General features: G+C 33.5%; 2 protein-coding genes across 2 annotated transcripts; both read left to right on the forward strand.

The window, feature by feature from the left end:
* Nucleotides 1-610: 610 nt before the first annotated feature.
* On the forward strand, nucleotides 611-1,502 carry LOC104116027 (heavy metal-associated isoprenylated plant protein 16-like). The gene is made up of 3 exons (XM_009626798.4): nucleotides 611-734; nucleotides 846-930; nucleotides 1,034-1,502. Exons 1-3 carry the CDS (start codon nucleotides 729-731, stop codon nucleotides 1,327-1,329), a joined length of 387 nt encoding a protein of 128 aa, XP_009625093.1. The 5' UTR covers nucleotides 611-728; the 3' UTR covers nucleotides 1,330-1,502.
* Nucleotides 1,503-6,048: 4,546 nt separating this feature from the next.
* Nucleotides 6,049-6,931, forward strand: LOC104116026 (heavy metal-associated isoprenylated plant protein 47-like). The gene is made up of 3 exons (XM_009626797.4): nucleotides 6,049-6,221; nucleotides 6,332-6,416; nucleotides 6,517-6,931. Exons 1-3 carry the CDS (start codon nucleotides 6,057-6,059, stop codon nucleotides 6,822-6,824), a joined length of 558 nt encoding a protein of 185 aa, XP_009625092.2. The 5' UTR covers nucleotides 6,049-6,056; the 3' UTR covers nucleotides 6,825-6,931.
* The last annotated feature ends 4,863 nt before the right edge of the window (nucleotides 6,932-11,794 follow it).

Below are 11,794 nucleotides of genomic sequence, written 5' to 3' on the forward strand. Positions count from 1 at the left end.
TAACTGAAGAATTAAGATGAGAAATTTAGAAAAGTTTAAAACTTACTTTAAGGATTAAGGTATGAAGATGAACAGTAACTGCCGAAAGAATTGAGGATGACAGAATGAAGCCATAATGTGGTTTTATATACTTAGTGGGTAAAATTATAGTTTTGTTAAAGCTTATTGGGCTATCGGTTAAATCGATAATAAAATCGGACAAAATCGAGACCCGAACCGATAACTCAATAGTCAAATAATATTAAACCGTTATCGACCACCCAATAGCATTTTATCGATTTGGACTATCGGTTATACCCGATATATACCCACCCCTACTTTATGTAGGAATTATATTACATTTAGACTAATACTAGAACTATAATGTCCTCACATATGGAGTATAAATACTAATTTATCAAAAATTATGAGTAGTTAAATGATGTAATTTTATATAATTCGCTAAATTATACAAGTATAGAAATCAAAAGCACAATTTCAATTAATTTGAAGTTAAACTATGCTTAGTTAAATATTCAAGGACCAAAAGTAGAGTTTACAAATAATTGAGGGACTATGTGGCTACTTTAGGAGTTGAGTAGAGGTCTATAAATACTCAAGAATGTTCAGTCTTTCTTCACTGCAATTTCCCAGCATTTCAAATAACAAACTCCTCCTCCTTATCTCTCACTCTCTACCTCTACTGAGTAATATTGCTAAGCAAGTTTAATTTCCATCAAACCCACTAAATGAAGGTATGTATATTTAATTTGTTTTCCCTTTCACTGTAATTCAACTCTATAAAGATACTTCGCAATGTATATTTCATTAATTACTGACATATATATGTTCATAAATTTGGGCAGCAAAAGGTGGTTATCAGATTATCTTTGAACGGGAACGATCAGAAATATCGGACCAAGGCCTTAAAAATTGCTGTTTCTCAGCCAGGTACTTAACTCTGCCCTTTCAGCTCTCGATTTTCTTAATATCAATCAAAATTCCCCGAAACTCATTCGATTTAATATATATTGTTGTTGTTTTACTTAATTAGGTGTGGAATCAGCAGCAATGACGGGGGAAGAAAAGAACCAATTAGAAGTTGTGGGAGAGATAGACGCTGCGGATCTGACGAGCTTGCTCAGGAAAAATTTAGGGCAAGCAGAGCTAGTGAGCGTCGGCCCAGCTGGTGGCGGCGACAAGAAAGTTCCTGATACAAAGCCTCCAGCTGCAGCTGCAGCTGCGGTGGCTCAGTCGCAACCCGTCTTATACTATTATACCTATCCTCCTCAATACCCTATTTACCAAGTTGGAGATTCATATGGTCAATCTGGCTGTTCCATTATGTGAATTAGAATGCCAAATTGGATTATTCTACTTGAGTTCAATAATGGATCTACTAGATTTTGTGGTTTTCTTTCTTCAATTTTTCCTTTCTGGGTCTTCTGTAAATACTCCCTTTCAGTTTTGACCATTATAGTGAAATAGGAGTATAAGAATTTCGGATTGGATTATTGATTTCAGTTAGGTACTGTCCAAGTTTTAAAGTGTGAAGTGATGTATGGAGAAGAAGAATTTAAACGTACAATTCAAAATTTTAGGGCAATATATGAAATGACCAAAATATTTATAAATCTCTTTGAAAATAATACATAATACATATTCAAAATTTAAATTGGATGGTTTCTAACTCTTAAGATTCTCATTAACGAATTCATTGCACTTTTAGAATTATGGGTCCGAAGAATCTAAGATTTAATACTTAATAAAATTTTAGGGAAACTATCTATAATTTGCTTCCAAATGATGAGATCACATGTTGTCATTATACCAAGTGGCGCACAGAAGATTTCGTATAAGCGATGTAGACATTTTAAAAAGTGAACTAATAAAATTACTATAATTTGATTATCATGATAAAACACATCAAATATATTAATATAATCATTTTCGAAGATACAAGCAAATCACAAGAAGAAGAAAAATACAAGCGAACAATTTCTCGTATTAGCATTAAGAACTTTTTCTAAAAAGCTCTTTACTAAGCCATGTTTATATGGTGTTTTTTAATACATACCTTTTTGAATTTCGTTAAATAAACTTTGCTGAATAGTTGGGACTTGGGGTTAGTGCAGGGGTGTCAATGGTTCGGTTATTTTATAAAATTTGTATCATACTAATTTTTCGTTATTCTATTATGTATAACCAAAATTAGATTTTTCGAAACCGTCCCAATCAAGTCAGTTTCTCTTCGATATCGGTACGGTTCGATTGATTTTCGGTATTTTTTTAAATATCAGGTAAAATTCACCAGTAGAAGTAGAATGCAATAAATATATTCTTTTATAAGACTTAGCAAAACTCTCTAGACATTTTTATTGTTTATAGATCCATCAACGATTCTACAACAACGTAAAAGAAATCAAGCAAAGACAAAGAAAATATAAATCACACTAGTGGAAAGATATTAACCAAGATGGGACTCAAAAATAAAGTCTACAAAAGATTAAATATTCAAAAAGATAAATCTAAATTATATGAAAGGAAACATATTCAATACATTGTAGTTTGCTTCTCATTATCGCTAGAATACTTTGTGTCTTGCTAATAAAGATACTTGAAATAACTTAGTTTAAGACTTTAAGTAGACGTAGCATAATAGGTTTTAGGAATTAGTATTTTGAGTTTAATTACTTATTGACTTATAATAGTTTTCATAATTTCAAGGCCCAAATAAAAATTTAACGCATTATTATTTTTATACTTTCTAGATAAATATATTTTTTACATATAAAATTTATTTAAAAAAATCTAAAAATCAATTCAGTACGATACAATTTAATCATTTTTTGAATATCCATCTAGACCCCTAGTGTTATCAAAGAAATGATGGTGACCATTAAGAGGCCAAGGAGATCATGTGACCCCTGGACATCAACAGTGTCACCGTAATATGTTTTTATTGTAATTTCTTTTTTTAATCATTAATTACATATAATTTAGTGTCGGATAAAATAATGCCACTTGCATGAATGTAAATCTGCCCTTGATTATTCCCATGCTCTTTTGCCTTTGTGCACGTGAGACAATAATATACTTGAACAGCGTGTAACTTTTAAAAGAAAAGATAAATTACATCCAACTAAATAAGACAACAAAATTGAAATACAAAGTGAACTTTCCTTTCACAAAGAATTAGATTAGTATGGCTGTTTATTTTGGATTATTTACCTGATTGAATTAGTATTATTCTTTAACCACAATAAGTGTGTGATTATGTGAAGGAAAAAAAAGTTAATTCTAGAGATTCCAATGCCACTTCAAATTCAAGCTGGTGGAAAAATATTAGATGGAAAAGTGCTATGTACTTTATACAAAATCCCAATATAAATAATCATTGCCAAATGGATCGGACACAAAAAGTAAATTTCCATTTATTAGCAATTTAATTTTGCTTTGCAGCAATCTAGAATTTAATTTGTTATTGAGGTTGTTAAACTGTTTCAAAATTGGTAGATGATATGTTCCGTGTAAGCACAATCTTAAAAGCTTTGACTTGGTTGTTAATTAGTTCTGTTTATGTTAAGAAATCCAAGCGACTAGTCTGTAGTTTTATCACATAAATATCAAAAGAAAATTGATAAGGAAGCTACATAAATGAAGACAATAACAGTTCGATATAAAATTTATTAAACAAAGACTTAGAAAGATTGACCGACTCGGAAGTGTGTGATTTGTCAACAATAGGGTAGCCTCTTTGGGGCCCAGAACTAGAAGCAAGGTCTCTTAAGTCTTAAGTCAACTATATATAACTCAAGACGTATCCTATTATTCAACTGATATTGATGCCAGTTCTTTGGTTCGTATAAAAAGAGTGTGATTATGAATATTAATTGCCTACTCGTTGGTTGATAGAGTCAATTTACTTTTAATTTTCCAGTCTAAATAAGGGTACAAGTCCATATGAGGACTGTAAAGAACGCACAATAATGTTACCCCAAATAGTTATTTCGCCAATATGAGCTGTGACACTAATTAATTTGACAGCATTATTTAGTGGTACGCTTAAATAGTTTAATTTTGGGATGGGTGGCTCAACATTGTTACTTTATTTAAACATTGGCCAACTTCAACTCGAGAAAATTAAAAGAAAAAAAAGAAAAGAATAAAGAAAAAGAAAAGACGAGAGGGTCAAAGTACACACTAACTCGAGAGGAAGATTTCAACATGTAGGGCAACTTTACATCTAGAAAGAGTCATATAAAAATATTTAGTACCATCATTTTTCCATTTAAGTATTAAACACATTTTGCAAATTAGTTAGAGGAACAAAGCTGTCAATAGTTTTGACAGCGATCATTCACCTTCTTTGATTGAATTATCGGGGCGACTCATCCTTCGAAGAATTGGCAATAATTTCAAGATTGCACATAATATTTTTAATTGACTAGGTAGTTGGCTTTCTTGGTCTATAACATAGAAAAATCAACATGTTTTCAATCGTGTGAACAAATCTTTGAAATATTGCTCCTAGTAAAAGAAACGAGTTAACGAGACATCTTTATATGGGACCAGAAGTACCATTAAATATGTGAGCCATCCCGCCTATGAAATAACAAGGCATTTGCAGAATTGTCCTTTTTTGAGATCATTATTTAGATTTTGTGCCCCGCTTGCCTAGTAAATAAAATTTGGGTATAAAAAGAAAAGTTCATTCAATTACTTTAAAAAGCGAAATTCAACTCATTAGACTAAAGGGGACGTAATTTAATGAATGGCCTTAAAACGTAATTGAAAAGTGTTATTTTTTAGTCGTCTGACAATAATTTTTTATTGATGTACACTTTCAAGGTTAACTGAATTTAATAATTAAACATAAAAATAAATATGATACCTATATAATGATACGTTCTATGTAATTTTAAATGATCAAAATGCCACTTTAAATTCGAAAAAGATATAAGAATTTAATAGATCTTGACTTATGAATATGGAAGAAGAAAGAGATTGATGCATTTCACTAACACTTGATAAAAAATTGATCATACAACCCATTATTTAAAGTTATAAAAATAGAGCACTTCATATTTAACTAAATATTATATCCTATAAGAGAATCACAAATATTTCTAGACATTTTTTAAAGAAAATTCTTAAAATATATACAAAAATGATATATTTATATGTCGGTTTGATTCGGATTTTTTTACTCAATACCAAACCTAATTGGGGTTTTTAGTATGTTTGGTTTGACTTTTCGATTTGATACGGTTTTCGGTTCGATTTGTATAACTAAATTGCAATATTAGAGCTTGATGAAAAAATAATACATTGTGTATACTTAGATGGTGAATTATTTTATTCGGCATTTGGTTGATATTTCGGATTCAGAATTAGCAATATCAGGTTAATTTGTACCACAATTGTCGTATTATTCTATCCTAATTAAAAGTACGGTAATAATTCCAAGATTATTAATATGAGGATAAAACACTACAATAACAAAGATGACTTTTTAAGGCTCTTTCTCCAAAGTTCTTTAAAAAACTCAAGGTTAAAATTAAAAATAAAAGTTTACCCAAATTTATTTAGTAAACACCAAATACATGTTTTATATTATATTCCATATATTCAATTTTTAGTCTAATGAAACAAACATCTATCAATAAAAATATATCCACTAAATAATTTCCTCACTATATAATCTCCGCACTATAATCTCATCATTATAATCTCGGAATAACTTATTCCCCAACCAAACAACTCTTTAAAGCTTAAAAACAAAAGTAAAATCAGATTTAAAACAAAAAAGTCTCTTGCTAATTCGAAGAGAGACGAGATTATAATTTTAGGAAAGTAGGAAGATGCCAGTACTATAATTTAGCTTACAGCTTCGAGTGTGAGTTTGCCATATAGAAGACGTTCTCTAGTTGGTATGGGATTTGTTCCCACATGTACTTGCAACGACGCATTCAAAATTCAATTCTTGAGGATATCATGTAACGTAGCTTATTAAATAAAAGAAAAAGAAGACTAGGTCTGACTTGTTGACTTCTATATGACCCAAAAATCTGCTTATGTGGATCATATATACTTTGGCGCTTAGACGAAGGTCATCTATAAATAGTATCAGAATGTACATGTTCTTCACTGCAATTTCCAAGCACTTCGAAAATCACACCCCCCCCCCCCCCCCCCCCGATTTATTTTGCAAAGGAAACATCACAACCCAGAAAATGAAGGTATGCATATCTAATAATTTGTTGTCATTTTAATAACAAAGCAGCGATTCTTATCTTTGTAGTAGTATAGTTCGGGTTTGTTTACTAACATGTGCTCTTAAATTGGGCAGCAAAAGGTGGTTATCAAATTATCCTTAAATGGGAATGATCAGAAATACAGGTCCAAGGCATTCAAGATTGCTGTTTCTCAGCCAGGTATTGATTTGTTTCCTTTCAGTTTTTTATTTTAATGATTTTCAATCAAAATCTTGTGAAACTCATTAGGATTAATTAATATTGTTGTTCTTTTACTTAGGTGTGGAATCAGCAGCTATGAAAGGGGAAGAGAAAAATCAGTTAGAAGTGGTGGGAGATGAGATTGATGCGGTGACACTGACAAATTTGCTCAGAAAGAATTTGGGGCAGGCACAACTGGTAAGTGTTGGCCCTGCTTCTACTGGTGGTGGCGAAAATAAAGACAAAGCTGGTTCTGATACAAAGCCCCAAGCTTCTGCTGCGGCCGTGACACAGTGGCAAACTCCTTACTATTATACCCTGCCTCAATACCCTGTTTATCAAGTTAGAGATTCATACGATGATCAACCTGTCTGTTCTATTATGTAAACACAAATGCGGATTATATTATCCTACTTAGAAGTAATAAACCTTGTACAACAAACATATTTATACAGTTGCAATTCCAAGGACGCATAAGTTCATATTTGGAAGAATTTCGCCAACTTGGGACTAATATGGCTGCTAATGAGAAATTCTCTTTGATCTGATTTAACAGTTGTCTGTAGCACGAGTAAAGAGTATTTGATGCAAAGATCATCAAGCTTCAATTAATAAACATTGCAAAATCACTTGTAAAGAAAATTTCGAAAAAATAAAAATTGATGAAGCTTAACCAGCATAGAGTGCATATTACGACAAGGAAATGTGATGACATATTAATGCTACACTAAATCTTATTCTTGCCGCTCGAAGTGGGCATGCAAATGGGTGTGACTCGTTAAGATGATGTATTCATCCATAAATTACGTTACAGTATGTTGCGACCAAACACACACGCAAGTATATGTGGTCGTTAAGTAATAAAGTAGTGAATAGAGTATCGTTCCCACATAGACTTATGATTAACTTTTGACTGATTCAACACAAATAAATTATCTATTCGAGGGATTTTTCTTAAAATGAGTAGGCAATTAATTAATAACCAAAGAAAGTATCAAACAATTAATTAAACTAGAGATCGACTAAAATACGTAGACAATCGCGGATAACAATCAATAGGAGAGAATATTCCAGGATCATAGGCTAGCTAACAATCTTGTTACGTTCTTGGCTTAAACTGACTAATTGATTTATCTAGTTTGTTGATTGACAGAGTTAATGTTACTCGTAAGAATTTGTCGAGTTCTTACTCGCCTATTCCGTGGTTTCCAAACTCTGTGATGGCTTTTCTCCTCTTCCTTGTGTGTTAGATGACCTAAAAGAGGTATTTTTAGCATATATATTGCGTATAAAAGTCTTGGGCCAAAGTTTTCCTTTTCCTAATCCGACTCAGCTTCAACTTCTCAGCGTTGCATGTTGGGGTGGATGCGAAGCATCCACCCTTTATTCTTTCATCTCTGATGTGCCCAGGTGTGGATGCTAAAGCGGATGCCTTAGCCCGACTTCATTGCCAAGGGTGCACTAAATGCACTTTGTTTCTAGGTTGGATGTGACACATCCACCTTCTTCTCCTATAGCTGGAGCACCTTTTTTTTCATATTTTTGCTCTTCAAACATTCTAAATCATCATACACAACTCAATTAGTTATAAAATCAATAATTAGCACATGTTGGGCATTTTAAAGATCAAATAGCATAAAAAACCGGTTAAAACATGAGTGAAGTAACATTATAACATATAGAAATATGCCCAACATCACCACCCCACACTTAAACCTTTGTTCGTCCTTGAGCAAAGTAGAATCAACCTACAATATATCGAACAAAATTAAGCTTATCGCTATCAAGCCACACATTTCAATTAAGCTCAAGCACCCCATGACTTTGGTTGATACCAACAATTAGCCCTTTGCATATGACATTCTCGTACTTTCTTCCCCATGTAAAAAAAAATTCTAAACACAATAGTGTATAGTTCAAAATAATCAAATAGCAACTTCGGGACATCTCAACCTCTGAAACTGACTCCCTAACATAACTACTTTCAGGCCAACTTACTCAGTTTGACTGAAAAGTGAAGTAACATTATAACATATAGAAATATGTCCAACATCACCACCCCACACTTAAACCTTTGTTCGTCCTTGAGCAAAGTAGAATCAACCTACAATATATCGAACAAAATTAAGCTTATCGCTATCAAGTCACACATTTCAATTAAGCTCAAGTACCCCATGACTTTGGTTGATACCAACAATTAGCCCTTTGCACATGACATTCTCGTACTTTCTTCCCCATGTAAAAAAAAATTCTAAACACAATAGTGTACAGTTCAAAATAACCAAATAGCAACTTCGGGACATCTCAACCTCTGAAACTGACTCCCTAGCATAACTACTTTCAGGCCAACTTACTCAGTTTGACTGAAGAGCTTAATAAAGTTACCTATCCATCATGAAACATGTGCCTTCGCCACAAAATACAGAGAGTTAGTCCACACACTCAAATAAAATTTGAATTAATTTAAGGACTTTCAACAATAGAAGAACTCCCTCACTCTCTCAAAGAAATTCACATGCGCATAAAAGGTACCACAGGCTTTCCCATTATGTAAATCTATACTAATGTAAGCTCGCTCAATCTAAAATCAATTGGGACTTTATCGTGGTTGTAACGTGGGTAAAGGAACATGTAACGACCTGGCCGGTCGTTTTGAGAGTTATATCCCCATTCCCCAATTTACGGCTCATTATATACTTTATAGCTATTATATGACTTGTCGGGGTAGTCGGTTCGGGTTCGGTGAGGTTTCAGAATGAATTGAGACACTTAGTCTCAAGGATGAAAGCTTAAGTTGAAGAGGTTTAACGGATGTTGACTTATATGTAAACGATCCTATAATAGAGTTTTAATGATTCTAATAGCTCCGTATGGTAATTTTGGACTTAGCAGCGTGTCCGAAAAATTATTTGGAAGTCCATAGTTAAATCAGGCTTGAAATGGCTAAAATAAAAATTTAAGTTTAGAAGTTTGACCGGGGAGTTAGCATTTTAATATCGGGGTCGAAATCTAATTCTGGAAATTGGAATAGGTCCGTTATGTCATTTATGACTTGTGTGCAAAATTTGAGATCAATCGAACTTGATTTGATAGGTTTCAGCATCAAATGTAGAAGTTGGAATTTCTTAGTTTCATTAAGCTTGAATTGGGGTTTGATTCATGTTTTTAGCATTGTTTGATGTGATTTGAGATTTCTACTCAGTTTGTATGATATTTTAGGACTTGTTGGTGTATTTGGCTGAGGTCCCCGGGGCCTCGGGTGAATTTCGGATGGTTAACGGATCAATTTTGGACTTGGTGTTTTGCTGAAGGTTTTCTGGTGCACAGGTCTGGTTTCCTTCTACGCGATCGCATGAGAAGGTCCACGATCGCGTAGGCTTAGCTGAGCAGTGGAGTTTTTGTGCAATACGATCGCGTAGGGAGGACCATGATCGCGTAGCTGAGAATAGGGTTGAGCATTCGGTATTTCGGTACGGTATTTTCTGGGCTACTGACGAGGGGACCACTAACAAGTTAATATTTTGGGCTGGGAATTGAGAGGTATGGGCCTGGGTAGTGAAGGAATTTTTACTTAAATAATTTGGTATTTCGGTATACCGAAGTATTGAAAGTTCAATATCGATAACTGTACCGAAGTACTGAGCTACCAAATAAATTATACCGAATTAGTACCCAAAAACTGAAGAACCGATATCGAAATACCGAATTAATTCAGTCTGGTACGGTTTTCATTTTTTTAGATTTTATGCGCACCCCTAGCTGAGAAGAGGGAATGCATAACGAACACTTGTATCAAGTCGCGTTCGCGAAGATGAAAGGAGGTAGGAGCTGAGGAACGCGTTGTTCTTCGCGACGCGACCGCGTAGATCTGAGGAGGCAGTGGTTCGCGTTCGTAGGTGTAGTGATGCGTTCGTATAGGGTTATTTCGGGCAGTGAAAAATTGTGCTTCGCGATCGCGGGACTTGGTCAGCGATCGCATAGAAGAAATGACTGGGCAGAGAGTTTAAGTTCTGAAAATGGGATGTCCATTTTTAACGATTTGGAGCTCAAGGATAGGCGATTTTCGGGAGATTTTCAAGTAAAACAATAGGATAAGTGTTCTTAACTCAATTTTGGTCAAATTACCCAAATCTATTGCTAAATTTAGCATTTAATTGGTGATTTAAGTTGGAAAATTTTGAAAACCCTCTTGGTTAAATTTGAAGATTTAAGGGACGAATTGTTATCGGAATTTAGTAATTTTGGTATGTTTGGACTCGTGATTGAATGGGCGTTCATATTTTCTAACTTTTGTCGGGTTCCGAAATGTGGGCCCCACTGGCAATTTTTGAGTGAATTTTGGATATTTGTTGGAAGAATTAGTATTTTCATATGAAATTTATTCCTATAACTTGTATTGACTGTATCGCATTAATTGTTTTGGCTAGATTCGAGTTATTCAGAATTGGATAATCGAGAAAAAATCCTACTAGTGGATTGAATTAATGCAAGTCGAGGTAAGTAACTTGTCTAACATTGTGTGGGAAAAATTTCTCTTAGGATTAATATTGATATGATAATTGTGATGTGTTGAAAGCCGTGTATGCGAGGTGATAAATGTGTACACGGATTTAATGTGGATGATTATATCTTTAAATTGTGTATATCTCTATCACATATTAATTAAATTATTTTATCGTGTTATACTCATCATCATTGGTCTATTTTTATATTGTAAATTTGCCTTACCTTTTTCCTGCTATTTGTTTTACCTGTTTAGTTGAAGCTTTGTTCATTTTATTGTGTGCTCAATATTGAAAGTTGAATTTCTTAATTGAATTATTAAAATATGAAGTATCTGACATTGAAATTTGGTATTGAGGTAAAGTGTTAAATTGTAAAATATTATTTTTGTTGAGTTATTCACTCCCGAATATTTTGTTGAGATTTTTGCTATACATTGCGATTGAGTCGTGAGCTCCTTATTGTGGAAAATAATATTGTTGATTTATTTGGCAAGTTGAAATATTTGGGCATTTGAGGTGCAAATTGTGATATATTGTGATATTGATACGCATGCGGTGGTATAAGGTCTGAGTGTTGAAATGCATGCGGTGAGATAAAGTGGGCTTGATACATGTGACTAGTAGGAGAACTACTAGAAGCCATGCGGTGTGATAAGGTGGGATAAAACGCGGGATGCTATTTCGGAAAAAATGATTTCGTTTAAACTAAATTTGAAGGCTCCCGCGGTGATATAAGAAAAAGAAATATTGTGAATTTATTTATGATTTGGGACTACGAGACGGTACCTCGGAAGTGCTCTTGTTGATATATTCCTATTGGTGTAATTGTCTTGATTGTTTTGTTTCCCCCCT

This window comes from Nicotiana tomentosiformis, chromosome 7 (assembly GCF_000390325.3).
Source record: "Nicotiana tomentosiformis chromosome 7, ASM39032v3, whole genome shotgun sequence".
Lineage (NCBI taxonomy): Eukaryota > Viridiplantae > Streptophyta > Magnoliopsida > Solanales > Solanaceae > Nicotiana > Nicotiana tomentosiformis.

Coding starts and splice junctions, on each gene's coding strand:
- LOC104116026 (XM_009626797.4), top strand. CDS start 6,057: ATGTGGATCATATATACTTTGGCGCTTAGACGAAGGTCATCTATAAAT. Junction 6,222..6,331: donor TCACAACCCAGAAAATGAAG/GTATGCATATCT, acceptor TAAATTGGGCAG/CAAAAGGTGGTTATCAAATT. Junction 6,417..6,516: donor GATTGCTGTTTCTCAGCCAG/GTATTGATTTGT, acceptor TCTTTTACTTAG/GTGTGGAATCAGCAGCTATG.
- LOC104116027 (XM_009626798.4), top strand. Junction 931..1,033: donor AATTGCTGTTTCTCAGCCAG/GTACTTAACTCT, acceptor TTACTTAATTAG/GTGTGGAATCAGCAGCAATG.